Source organism: Silene latifolia, chromosome 11 (assembly GCF_048544455.1).
Source record: "Silene latifolia isolate original U9 population chromosome 11, ASM4854445v1, whole genome shotgun sequence".
In the NCBI taxonomy this organism is placed as follows: Eukaryota; Viridiplantae; Streptophyta; class Magnoliopsida; order Caryophyllales; family Caryophyllaceae; genus Silene; species Silene latifolia.
Window position 1 is genome coordinate 15646709 of NC_133536.1, and position 15248 is coordinate 15661956.

The 15248-nt window shown below is 34.1% G+C and overlaps 1 protein-coding gene across 1 annotated transcript; it reads right to left on the reverse strand.

Annotated features, from left to right (window-relative positions):
- LOC141611179 (putative ribosome biogenesis protein RLP24) lies at positions 1-2493 on the reverse strand. Its single transcript, XM_074429656.1, has 5 exons — positions 2381-2493; positions 1597-1703; positions 680-793; positions 404-540; positions 1-291 (listed from the first exon to the last, which is right to left on the reverse strand). The coding sequence occupies exons 2-5, from the start codon at positions 1675-1677 to the stop codon at positions 132-134; spliced, it is 492 nt and encodes a 163-aa protein (XP_074285757.1). The 5' UTR covers positions 1678-1703; positions 2381-2493; the 3' UTR covers positions 1-131.
- Between the last annotated feature and the right edge of the window lie 12755 nt (positions 2494-15248).

Genomic DNA, 15248 nt, shown 5'->3' on the forward strand with positions numbered 1-15248 from the left:
TGAAAAAATCCACAAGTTATCATAACAGAAATAGGATCTATTGTCGAATATTTCATGAAAGGGCGACAAAAGTAGATGATCATATCTAATTCTCATGCAAAACAACGATTCCAGATGCACCATCCTCGAAATTACTCTTCCATAGCGAGATTTGGTTCCACTTGTGGCTGTTTGGGAATTTTGATCTTTCCCTCGTCGGTCAAACCTAAAGTTGGTTCTATGATTAAGCCCATGTCTTGGTTCAGTTGTTTTTTGTCCCACGCCAGCGTTTTTCCTTTGTTTCCTGCAAACCTGTAAATAAATTTCCCAGATCAGAATTTGATACAGTAGAACTTAATTATGTCACGGGAGGCTAAGAAATTCTGCTCGAGCACACATTTGAAAATCAAAGATGGAGAATAACCTTTTTTCAATATGTGACTTTTGTCTACCACTCCGAACCTTGGCTATAATTGGAATGGCCTTCAATGTCTCATGCATCTTATTCCTATCATATCTCTCCGGCCTGTTTCTCTTCCTCTCAAAATCGAAAGTAGTATCCTAGGGGAACCATAAAAAAACAGAGTGTTGCAGCTTTAGACGGTTTACGACGGTTTATGACTTGATTGCATATATAAAAGGTAATAAAACAATTATTTATAAGTAATTACAGAGTATGTTCTTAGCAAGTAAGGACTACCTGGGTCATATCCTTTCCATGGAGCCTTCTGTAAGCCTTTGTCCATTTCACCTTTCGAGGATTCCTCTTCATTTTGAAATTTTTGTGACATTTTGATCTGCAAAATCTAAATATCTGTAGGACACAAAGCAGATTAAGCCCTGACTGATGAAAAGCTGACAGCGGTTCAAACACGTAACAGCTTGGACTCATCAGCGGAAGATGACTCTTAAAGAAAGTATTAGATGGGAAAAAACTTTTGATAGCTCTGGACGACAAGAATCATTAGGGCAAATAATGCATTAGCCTCAGTTAGAGCAAAGCCCATACGGATCAAACTATAAGCCAACCAGGACTCGACATTCGCTAAACCAATACTTTCAGACCTCTTTTATGCCTTTTATTCAATTTGGATATGCATAACTACTTCGTTTTTCCAGGTTGTACTTAACTTTTCTCAGGACAGAAACGAGGTTCTAGTACTAAAGATTAAGTACTTCAACAGGGAAATATCAAACAACGTAAACAACTAAACACTGAAAAAAAAAACCGACTTCAGCAATATGTTGATACTTGATAGGTAGCCAAGTAGCATGGTCTATACTATGCTTTTGGATAGTTAATCCGAATGAACACCTTACAGATTACTCAATATTCACAACCGACTAAATGTGACTTGAGACAATTTCACTTGAAATAAGCTTTGGCACCAACCTATTGTACTATTAGCTTGTTCTAATGACTCCTCAAACTACAATCACAAGTACTTACCTCTTGTACCCTATAACGAATCTCTAATATGAGAACAGAATTCCATTTTGGAAACAAAAAAAAGCACCACTACAGAACAGTATAATAGCAACACAATGGGCATACAAATTTGAGCTAAAGTTCACCCTTCAGCATACAATGTTACCAAGCGAAGCAAAAGTAAGTACCTTTGCATCATTTCGAACAAACTGGATGCCGTGACCGGGATATATGGAAGAAGAACAAAACCAACACTTTTCTATTCTCATTGCTAATATCAGATTAAAACTTCCACCTACAACAACAAAAAATAATCAAATCAACACAATTAAATCAAAAACATTAAAATACACTCCCTACATCCTAGCCATTTCTTTACAATTTTTATTATTTTTGAGCCGTATATTAATCAAAGGTAAACAAATGACTAAGACGGACAACGTATAATAAATCCATAACCTACGCACACACATTGGCGAAACTAATGGAGCTGGCAATCAGTTATCAGCCCACACAATATAACTTTTTTTTAAAATCTTCCATATTTTTCTACTTTACCTTATTTATTATTTGTGAGCGGTATTTTAATCAAGGTAAACAAATGATTAAGACGAACAACATATAACAAATCCATAACAAGCAAACACATTGGCGGAACTAAAGGAGCTGGCAATTATCCCGCACAATAAATCTTAGTTCAAATCTCCGATATTTTTCTAGATTATTAGCCCTAATTACAAATCCTAGTTCCGCCTCTGATTAAACTATACCAATTTCACAAACTATAACAATATTTTCAACGCAAATTAAACACAAGTAAATCAAATTCATCACAGATGATGAAATTGGGGATTCTGGAATAATTTAAATACCTAAAAACAACAATAGATTGATAAAATTGGAGGGATAAATAAGAACATAATTAACAGAATTTGATTAAAATAAGAAAGAGAGAGAGATTAAAGGAATTACCAGTTAATTGTTATGACGAGAATTAAATTGGGGGTTTTAATTTTGGGATGGAAATTTCTAGGGTTTATGAAGGCTGCGGTTTAGGAGTGCAGCAACTCCAGCAAGGGTTGGTTGTACTGATTGTCGAGATTGCGGTAATATAATTTCGTCGATGAGAATGTTAATGGGCTTTAAGGTGTATTTGGCCATTTGGGTCGTTAGGAGGTAGAAGTTGGGTTATTCGGGTCGGTTACGAGAAGAGGTTTGGTTTGTGTTGAGTGACTGAGTCAATAGCGGATTTGAGTCGGTTATAGTTTAGGTCAGGTTTGATACTCTTAGGTATTAATTTAGAGGTGGCAAATGGGTCAATCGGATCAGTTTTGGTTCGGTTTCTTTCGGATCGAGTTATTTCGGTGGACCTTTATTTTCGATTTCAGTTCGGTTCAATTCAGGTTGGATTTGATTTCCACTTCTAATCGGTTGTAGATATTTTGGTTCGATGCAGGTTCGAGTCGGGTCAATTTCAGAGCAGATGAGATTTGATTCAGGTCATATTCCGGATCGGGTGTCAAGGGATTAGGTCTTTACTCAAAACATCGGAAATAAGCATACAAATAATTTTTTTAATAAATGATATAATATACAATGTTTTTTTTTATAACTACGATATATTTTTTAATTCAGAGACGCCAAATGGCTGAAACTCGTGTACCAAAAGAGCCCTTAAATGGTGAGACCCAAATACATTCGGGTTATTTCGGGTTTTAATGTTGGATTTCCGTCATTAATATATACGGGTTAAAATCGGTTCAGATACATTTCGATTCGAATTAAAACAATTCAGGTTCATTCAATCTTGGGTCTATTTGGGATATTACGATTTCGGTTCGATTTCGAATCAATTCAGGTCGATTCAAGTTTCGGGATGAAGTTCAGTTATACCTTTCGGATGTAATGTCAGGTGCCGATTTCGGTTTACTTTTACCAGGTCTAGGCATTATCAATTTTCTCATTTATCTTTACTAGTTTTTGTGCTACCCCTCTAAATATAGGGTGATCCAATTGATACAATTTGGGTTTTGGATTGGTCATTTGGGTCCATCCACATAAGGGCAATAATATTAGGGATAAATATGAAGTTCCGTATCTTATAAGAAACTTTTTACCCATTGTTCTACTTAATATTTCCTTTATTTTATTTAATTTTATACGTTTGCTTTTTGGGCACTATTTATGAGTTGGGGAGAATTTTCAATACAACTTTTAATATAGAGCATAGACGATAGTCATGTGAGATATTGTTTGAATCGACTTATCGAGTACATTGTGAATATCAAGTTTTTATAATTTTTATTAATATCTGACTAAAGATATGAACAAAAGAAAACGAGCAGTACGTGTATAAAGCAAATGTATAGAATTAAATGAAATAGAGGAAGTAAAAAGTTCCTTATATGAAACCGGTTTCTGAAGTAAGAAACTCGTTTCATGTAAGAGCTCGTTTGGTTGCCCCTTCTAAATCATGGGAGTTGGAAAATCCCATGAATTGCAAAATAAAGACTTGTTTGGTTGCCCATTATTTGGCAAAGTGTTGGAATTCAATATTCCAAGGAGTTTCCAACTCCTACATAATGGAGGGGTTGGATTACCTAGGGGGCCTAGGTAATTGCAAACTCCCATGGATTTGAATTCCTATATAGGTAGGCAAACGGATTTGTTAAAATCCTAGGAATTTCATGCGGGAGTTTAATTCCCATAAATTCTATTTTCCTATGGAGTTGTATTCCAATGGGCAACCAAACGATGCCTTAGAAAAAAGAGAGAAAAAGGGAGACCACATAGAAAGTACGAAACATTACCATTGAGAAAGATTAAAAAGTTTTATAATTAATTATTGGGTTGATCTGTCAATGTTAAAGTTTACTATGGAACTTCAACCATCTATACAATATTATTAAAAGGCTAATGTGACATGGCAAATTAAATGTGACATGACAAATGTGACAAGGCAAAATTAAATGTGACATGGCAATATCATAATACACATATTATCAATCTATACAATATAGTTTAAAAGACTACATAAAACATTAAATTTTATTCCATGAGCCATTTTTACAATTAATTTGTATTTTGTATTTGATTATATAATATTTGCTTAGTGACAAATTACAATACAATATTGACGTCTTGACGGATAATTCTTACTAAAAAAACACATATTAAATGATAATTGAGTTAGTGCCCTACCAAAAAAAAAAGTAAAAGCCTATTTGGGGAGGTGTATATCAATTATAAATAATTTTCTATGATAAAAAAAAATACCACATGAACACCGAAACTTTTACTATTTCTAATATAACACTGTTTATTTTGAGTGAGACCATTACAAGTAACTAAATTACCCTACAAAGTAATATTTACAAATTTTTGGGATCAACTTAAAAATATTTGAATATTTGTGACTTAAAAATTGAGAAAATATTGCGGTCATACAAAAGAACACGGTCTCACAAAAAAGATTATCTTTATGTAGAATTTAGAACCTAATCAACACAAATATTTATTATAATATTTATGTCATAATAACGAAAAAAAATGATGCTCAAAAGTCATGAACTTTGCTCCATATTTATGCCTATATTAAAGATGATAATAATGAAAAACGATGTTCAAAAGTCATAAAAAATATCCTCAATTTTTTATATATTGTTGATGGATGACAAAATTTGTGAAATAAAAAAATCTAAAATATTAAATGCAAATAGCATAACAAATATTAAAATTTGCCCTTTTTAATTTCTAGATAAATTAAACAACAATTAAAAATCAAATAAAATTCTTACTAAATTTTAAATTTCTATTTTATTGTTAGAATATTCTAAGCAAAAGATAAATATCACATAATTCGAATTATACGCCATTTATAAAATTAAGAATTTATAAAGATTAAGGGCAAATAATAAAATACTTAACATTAAACATTGTCCTTTTAATTTTTCAAACTAGAATAGGTTAAACGACAAATAAAAATTTACATCACTCTAATTTTAAATAGTTTATATGTGCAATTCTCTCTTAAATCTTATTGCAATAAACTTGCTCAATTTCATTAATTGGGTACATATATAAATCTATAAATATAATTTTATAAATAAAAAACAAGGTAGAATATCTACCATCTTTTAGTTTTATAAGATAATTCCTTAAATAATTCTCATGCAATGTGGATTAAAGCAAAGCTTTTACATTTCATTTCTCTTTACTCTATATTTATGTCTATATTAAATTTTCTAACAATGAAAAACAATGCTCAAAAGTCTTAAAAACTTTGATACATATTTATGTATATATTAAATTTGATAATAATAAAAAAAGACGCCAAAAGTCATAAAACGCATCCTCATTTGGCTATAAATGTTTGATGGAAGAAAACATTTGTGAGCCAAAATAACCCAATATCTTTTTGCCCCTATCGCCAAAAGAATTGTAAATGTTTGTCAATAATCTTTCTTATCATTTTATTAGCATCAAAGTAAGTGTATTAAGGTTTTAAATTAATAATTTATTTATTTTTAAGTTTTATTGATTATGAAGTATTCTTCACATTTTTAACCTTCTCATATATGTTGTTTTGTTCCATTTATGGGTTATCAAGATTTGTGCAGTTGTGCTATTCAAAGGTAAATACAATTACATCTTTATGATTCAATGCTCCCTTTTTTTCCATTATTTACGGGAAAACTTAAATTAATAACGATAAAGTTAATATTACATAAATCAAATTCCACCATTTTGTTTGTTATTAATCACTTAGAGGTTTTTTGTTTTATTTTTTGTAGAAATATTTCATTGGAGAAAGAAGACTGTATGAAGAAGAAAATACTAGAATTGCATAAAAAAATATTCCCTCCATTCCACTCAATACTATATTATAAACTAACTACAAGATTGACAACACGAATTGAATATGAATGACTAATTGTTTTTAGGTTCATAAATTTTTTTTAGGATTTCAGAAACTTTCAAAAGTATGTTTTATTTGGGTATGTGTTGCATTTTTATTCATCATTTTTCCTTTGAATAATAGTTCTCATAGAATGAAATTGGAGTTGCAAGGATCTTAATCTTATTAACAAGTTAGACAAAAAAAATCTTATTGACATGGATAATGGCTAAATGTAAATTATTATCTAATATTTATGCGTACATGTCATATTATCTATCTAATGTATATATACAAAACATATAATGAGATTGGAATGGAATTTGTAGTAGACTACTATATATTTAACTCATTTTATCATTTATGAAAAAATTTAAATTTAGGATTTTTGACAAATCGATATAGATGATATACTAAGACTAGCATTTATTAAACTTCATAACTATGTTTTAAACTCCTTACATTGTGAGATTTATCATTCTCAAAAAAAGAAAAAAAAAAAAGTAATTCAACATTATGCATTAATTTGCCCTTTCATCTTCACTTACTAACTTTATTTATCCTAAATGACAAAGGACTTTCAAATTTTCACATAGAAATTTTAGTACAAAATCTATACAATCTAATTAAAAGGCAACCTTAACCATTTAATTTTTTTTTACATGGGTGTCATGAATTAAACTCATTGATGATTTGAAGGTATTTTTTGGTTTTTTTAAACCACATGTTATTAGTATACGAATATTAATCAAAACAACAACCAAAGTACAATATATAGTTTAGTTGTCAAATAAAGAAGGCGTTAACTAACTAAATTTTATGTATTTTAAGACTACATTTTTTAAATGGATCAATTAATTGCTCGGACAAATATAAACAATACGATAAAAATAACAAAACTAAAGCAGATAAACCCGTGAATTTCACGGGTCACAAACCTAGTTATTATTATTATTACTCTAAATACATAATCATCTTAAATTAAGACGGTCTTAAAAAAGAATTGGTATTGATTTTAGGGAAATTTCCCATGGTACCCTCGAACTTTGACAGATTACACATGGTACCCCTCAAATTAACTATGTACATAAGGTACCCATTAGTTTGACTTTTTCTTTCCCAAAATGGCCATTGACAAACGGCTGTTAAATTTTCTTAACGTCAGTTTGGTTTTCACATTTTGGTGGGAAAGTTAGTTTGAATTGTATACTTTTTGCCCGTGGTACCCCGTGTTTTCAAACTTTTGCCCAATGTACCCAATTTCTAGAACGAACAAAAATAACGGCTATATTGATGTAGCCGTTGGAATCTCTGCTTTAAAAGTCAAATCTCCCTCATTTACAATTAAAACAAGTTCAATATCTAAGGAAACTCAATAATGTCTTACACATCTAATGCAAGTTCTTATTCAAGAGGAATTCAAGTAGAAAACAAACAATGCCCAAGATGCAAGAAAAGATCAAACATAAGGTCCTGGGGGCCTACTGCAGCAAATCCAATGAAGCTATATTATAAGTGTGATGATTGTGGTTGGTTTCAATGGTGCCAAGCTAAAATAGTAGAAGACAATCAACATGAAGAAGAAGAAAAACAACAAATGCATAATCTACATGAAGTGACGAAGAGTATGAAGAAACTGTGGGGTAATATCCGTATAAGACCCTCTAAATTTAGGACTATAACGTAAATTTAGCATGTGAATTATTGTCATAAAACGTAAATACAGCAATGAAACGATAAGTATAAAGAATCAACCTCGGGTCCTTTGATGCACGGCGTAAAGAACAGAAATCAAACGAGATTCCCTCCTAATTGTTGCACCCAAGACTTGTCCGAGATATGCCCTTGTGCTAGATGGTGTTCTCCGATGCCTTGCAATATTGGGGAGAATCGATGTGAGTTTTTCGAGATGAGAGATCTCGGTTTTTCAGAGGAGAATGCTCTTCAAAACCCTAATAATTTTTTTTGGCAAAATGAATTAGGTTAGACAAGAGGAGAAACTCTCCTTTTGTCTATGTGAGGCTCGGCCAAACCGAGTCCATGGGGAGAAAATGGGCTTTTCCATTTCCTCTTCATTTTAACTCGTAGTCCGTACCCAAAAGACTAAATGTATATGACGCGGTTTATTATAAATCGTCATCGGTTATCGGCTATTAAAACACCAACTAATAACACGGGTTAGTTGAAGTATTAATACATGTCCGACAAAGACGATATTGTATAATCATATTCAATATACATTAATTAAATATAAATCGCTTATATTTAATTTTACGAATTAACTGGTTAATTCGCCTTAGCCCATAATATTTAATCCGTATTAAATATAATATCTCAACATCACATTTTGACTAATTACTAGTCAAGTAACTCGGACTAACTGGTTAGTCAAATTTGGCATCTACATGACTGTATTTTCATACCGTCACATCTCTCGAACGTATCCTATAGGTGTGACTTTTAGGGACCAGTTGATCACCGCCATCTGTATGACAATAACGTCAAACTTATCTAGCAAGCCAACCGTTATTGATAAACGTGGATCAACTGATAATAATACCAAAAGTATGCCCTTTGATCCTTTTAGAGATTTATAAGTCCTTGCACTAACTGTTAAGGACACCAACCCCAACAGGAACAAGCTGAGATGCTTAATTTGTTGAAGGCAAAAATGGATGATATGTCAAAGCTACTACAACTTAGCATAAAAATAGGCATATTTATGTTCATGTTTCTGTTATATGTCATGATGAACCAAAGACGTGGATAAGAAACTATGTAATATGCAACAACTGTAATAGAATCAAATGCAATTAATAAGATTAAAACTTGCAATGCTAGCATTGATCATTACAACAAAATATGGCAACTGACTTACTTAACAACCTAGCTTAGCCAAAAAAATGAGTGTCTTTTCAGAAACATACTTATCCCTTGCTTGTTGAAGCTCCATCTTTCCTTGCCCTTTTCTTCTGACTGCCACCACCAGCACTAGCCTTCCTCTGTTTTGATGTTGGGCCTCCTTTACAAGATCTTGCATTGTGTCCAACAGTTTTGCATATTGAGCATGTGATTGTTGTTGATCTTTTACCTTTTTTCTTGGGCTCGTCTGGTTTCCTCTTTCTTTGCCTTGCAGGTCTTCCTATGCTCCTCTCTGGAATAGGAGGTAAAACTTGAGGGAATTGGAAGGTTGGCCATGCATCCTTATCAGGTAAAGGATGCATATGTTCTCCATAGGTGAGCTTGTAACATTGACCACTATAGAATCCATGCACATAGTCCACTGGTTGCTCCCTATTGTCAAAAATGGCTCTACATGCATGCTTACATGGGATTCCAGTTATCTGCCACCCCCCACATAAGCATGTCCCCTTAAGAATGTCCACTGGATGAGGTTTAGTACCCTCAAGCACCTCAAACTCTCCACCACCTGCTTTAATAACCATACACTGGTTACTCCCATGGATATTGTACTCCAATATCTCCCTAGCATAAGGTGTTGGCTCATGCACTTGTAAGCCATCTGCCAATTCCATCCTTTCAGCCATCTTTGCCATGAAATCAGTTCTGATTCCTTCCATAAGGGTCAGCACCGTCATAGTTAAATTCCAACCATATTCCAGGATCCATCCTATAATTACACACAATGATGAAAGTAAGAAAAAATATAACTCAAACCCTAATTTCGTGATTATTTTTTGACAAATACTAACATGCAACACATATTACTGCTTCCTATAACTTAACTGAATCTAAATAAATAATTTTTTCCGTAATTTTTATGAAGTGAATTGAAATTTAAAGATAGTTGTTAAAGATCTTACCTTTGCACTTTGAAAGGACGAAAATCAGCAGATGAAGCTTCAAAGAGGAGATTACTTTCGGATATTGTGGTAAAATTAGGGATTTGTTTTGGGGTTAGGGTTCTGTAAAATTTTCTGGGAAAATTTGGGGCAAAATTAGGGATTTTCTTTGGGAAGATTAATAGGTTTTTTTTAGGATGATGAGAGAATGAATATAGGTTTGTGTTTAGGTTAGAATAAAGACAAATTAGGGTGTGAGTTGGTTATGTTTTGCCGCCAAAATGAACTACATTAACGGCGTTATGACGGCAAGCATAGTAAGGGCATTTGGGGAAGGAAAAAGTCAAACTGATGGCCACCATATGTAGAAAGCTAAAAGAAGGGGTACCATGTGTAATCCGCCAAAGTTCGAGGGTACCATGGGAAAAAACCGTTGATTTTAACTTAGTCATCCGGTCATCTTTTGGTCCATGTATATATCTGATCCATTTATACCTATTAAACTTCAACGGTCGACGGTCAAAGTGACGAAACAGTGAAACACCACATCGTAATTCATACACTTGCTAATCAAAGAAGGAATCACAATCTAAGAGGATGTATAATTGTACGGGACATAGTTTCGCAATGGCAAGTTAGGTTGTTCGATCTTTGTTCAATGTATATTTACTCGAATCTACAACCCTTATAAATGTATGAAGTTGTGAAAATATGTTGCTTATGAACAGTAGAGCAGTGTTTCTTGTGCCTTCCGCGTGATGAACAACAGCTTTGTACTCCCACCATTTCTCAACTACACGTTATTCCTCTTTACCTTTAATCTCCTCTTCATTTTTTGGCACTCTTTCATTCTCCATTTCTCCTCTCTGAATTTTTCCTTTCCAAGCTTTCCCATGTACTCCATTCAATCAGTTATTTATACATATTTTCCATACAAACTCAAAGGTGCTTTTAGTTTGTTCCACAAATTAATTTGGTATGATGTTCGTCTTGTACTTATACTGTAGTTAAGTATTACCGCTTTAGCCATTGTTGAATAGTTCGAGTTTCGATCGGCCGATCATCAGTACTTCCTTGATTAGATTCTTCGATAAATGATTCGTTTGCTAATCATTTTTTCTTGAACATTTACACTTCCAATTTTGGTTTTACACCTTTATCTCAATTTCATTTTACACTTATGTAGTAATTGATGAACATTAGAGCAGTGAAACCGATGATGACGACGGTGGTGACAACAATAATGATGATAGTTATCTACTATGATGATGATGATTATTACAATCGGTGCGATTTTACTCTTCATTTGTAAATTTGTTCCCTTCTTGTTTTAACGTGTATGTTCATAAATGCTAAGCTAATCAATGCAAATTTTTGGGATTATTCTCTTGATATTTGTTCTTCTATTCCATAATTTAATCCTCTACCATTTTCGTATCCTTCTCTCACTAATGTTTGTTATTTTTTTGAGTCTAATAATTGATTTCATTTGCTGATTTCTTCTTTTTTTCGATTTACTTGTTCAATTTATGAAAGGTTTACACATCGTCTCTCCTCTTTCTTCTTGGTCTTGTTGAATTTTATGATTTCCTATTAGATTTCCATCATCGTATTCTCTATTCTTTATTTCCTGGGTTTCTTCTTATTTCCATTATCGCTTTATTTACTCCTTGTTTTCTGGATTAAGGTCCAGGGAACAACTGACTGGGGTCGAGGTGGGTTACCAGGTATCGGGCTTGGTCCTAAACAGAAGAACTTTGAGGAAATTTTTAGGTAATAAAATGGCTGATCAGAAAACATGTTGTTTTTCTTTGAGTAATTGTAGTTTTACAGTGGGTTTTTGTTTACTGAATTGCTATCTTGATATGGGGTTGGTTGTTTCTGGCCTTCTTGATAAATTGTTTTATAAATTAGTCCCATGTGCATTACACTCTGTGAATACAAGCATTCATTTGAGGCAATTTTCAGCAAAACTTTCTTTTGGGCTTGTTCCAGACTTCCAGCCATAAACCATGATTTATATACTGTTGTCTAATGAGTCTATTCCATTGTTACTTTTAACACACAAAATCACCCATTGTTGACAAACATTCACCAATGCACTACTTATGTCTGAAGATCCTTAGTTTATATTTTTGTCTTCTTGCTTAATACCCGTAATGAGTAACTGAGACATTCAGATTAAAGATTCAGCAGAGTCACACGTGAATAGTTAACATGATTATTCTTTCTCATCCTCTCCATTTTCATTTCCTAATGTCTTCCTCACAGCCAAACCGCTCTCAATTCGTACGATGTCTTCATTTGCAACACCACAATGTCTCCATGACTCTTATAATCTGGTTCCTCTCTCTCATTTTGTATTCATTGTCATTGGATATTTTGTTATTTCTGTAACGCAAATGAATTTTGTAGATAAAAAATGTCTTTTTTTTTTTTTGAAAATGGTACATGTGTTTGGAGTAATTGATTATTTGCTGGAGTAACTGAGTACTCGGCAATAGAAGCTTGTAATTAGGTATGTTTTAGATCAGTTGAATATGGATGGTTTTTTTAAGTGGAAGTTGAAGTTAGGCTAGATATCCCATCTCCTTATTGCTACAAAGATTTTGGTATTGCTTCTCTTTGTGTTCACTTAGAAGTAGAATAACCTCGTGAGACTATAACCTGAGTTATGCCAACTGAGTACTCGGCAATAGAAGCTTGTAATTATGGTGTTTTGAACAATCTTTCTGTCTCGGCTAGGATTGAGTATGAAGATATGAACATTGATATCATCTGGCTGAAAATATTGGTTTTGAGTACTCGATTCGCTACGTTAAACATGTATTTTCCTTTCTTAGTTTATGTTCCATAACCCGATTTATGCCAACTGAGTACTCGGCGAGTCTCAATTTATGAGCTCGAAATATGTTGAGTAGTTGAGGTAAGATGTTGGTTACCTACCGAGCCTTGACAACTTGCGACGAGTACGATTTTTTTGATGATTTTTTAGTTTGGACAAGTTCCTTTACAATATGATTAAATTTGTTGGTTTAATTTGTAGGTACACAGATGGCGTGATGAGAGACGCTTCTTGAAATTGTTTATACGTGAACTCAGTTAATTATGGCGTCGGGCGAGGCTTCTAAATGGATCGTCTGTAGGCGGGGTAAGTTAATTGTGGTAATCCATGTAAACAACCTCACAGAGAATGTAAGTCAGTTATGTGTTTATTGGTTTTGTTATTTTTTTTTTGGGTTGATAGGCCTGGCAAATGGCGAATGGCACGCGAATGGGGACGAGCATGCTTCTACTAGGATTGTATATAGGCTAGGTAACTTACTATTACACACGAAACAATTGCCAAAAGAACATTATGTAGTTTATCAGTGTATTTGTAGGTCTGAAAATGGCGGGATTTGAGCCAAACCCTAGGCTGAACGCGGTTAGTACAACCCTTAACTAGGTCAAATTTACTAATTAAGATTATACGGTTTATCGATTGCATTGAATATATAAAGAAGGACGTCATTTAATTAATCTGTGTATTTGAAGGTCTGAAAATGGCGGAAATATTTGAGTCAAACCTTGGGCTGACCTCTATTAGTACAACCCCAAGCTAGGGGTGAGCTTAATTAGTTTCGATTATAGGTTTTGGCCATTGCATTCATTTGGTTGGTTTATATGTGGGATTTAGTTGATGTCTTGGTTCGTCCCTTGGTAACCTTAAGTAGCTAAAATGATAAGCGTAACGTTATTTAATGGTTGTTATATTTATTGTGTTCGTTTTGGCTAAGAATCTGTGGGTCTGAAAATTGCAGAACTTGAGTTAACTCTGGGCTCCTCTCAATACTACGGCCCTAGAATGAGTGACCTTAATTAATTACGAGTCCATGTGAAGAAGAAAGGGAGAGCGTATGTACGTGCTTGGTTAGTTAAGATTGAGAGGGGGAGTGGATAGATGAGAGGGGTTGGGGGGATGAAGGGTGGGAAAGAGAGGAGGACAGAGAGTATTGTGTTACAGATACATAGTCTCTACTTTATTTTTATTTTGTTGAGTTTGAGAGGGAGGGACGGAAGCAGAGTAAGGTATGCTTAACTTTGTTCGATTGAGGGGCGAGGGAAGGAGAAGGATAGAGAAAGGGAAAGATCGTGTCTCCCTACTTGGTTTTGTTCAGATTTAGAGGGATGAAGGGGTGGAAAAAGGAATTGGAGGGAGGGAGAGGATGTCTTTGCTGGATTATGTTCATATTTAGGGAGGGGTGGCGAGATAATGAGAGGGGCAAACAGTGAGAGTAAGGGAGGGAGGGAGAGCGTATGTGCTTGGTTTTGTTAAGAGTGGGTGAAAGGGAAGTGATGGATAATTGGGCGGAGTTGGAGGAGAGAGAAAGTAGGAGGGAGGGTGGCGGAAAGAGGAAGGGATAAGGAATGCAGTGACGGAGAGATAGTCTATATTCCGTTTTGTTGAGATTTGAGGGATAGGAAGGCAGAGAGCGGCAATCTTTGTTTGGTTTTGTTCAGATTTAGAGTAGACAGAGGAAGTGGGATAGAGGGAGGGAATGATGGGCTGTCCAGATTTATTATTATTCAGGCTATGAGAGATGGCCGGAGGGGAGATTGGAAGGCAGAAGAGGAGGTTGTTTTTTTAGTGTTGAGGTATAATTAGAAGGAAATACATGAGGGGTGTATTATCAATAGTTTACTATCTTTAGGAGAAATAACATCAATTTGATATTATATTTTGTAATTTTCTTAGTATTCGTTCTTGAAAATGAAATAAAACAATAAGGAAGCGAACTAACTAATAGACATTAAATTTCAATGTAGAATGGGAGGTATGTCGTGGAAAATTGCACTGGGGGGAGGGGGAGGGGGAGGGGGAGGGAGGGTATATAGTAATTAAAAGGCAATTAATTATCTTAATGAAGACAGAGTATTAACAGTCAATAACTTTGGTGTGGAGGCAGAGGGAAGGAGGGTGACAAGAAGGGAGGGAGGGCGTTTATGCTTTTTTTTCCCCGTATTGAGAGGAAGGAGGTATAGATGGTCAGGGGCAGGGGCGGGGGGAGACACATAAAGGGATTGAGGGAGGGAAGACAAGAAGGGAGAGGTATTAGGAAGCAGACTGAATAGTAGAGAAGTGACTGATCATGAAATC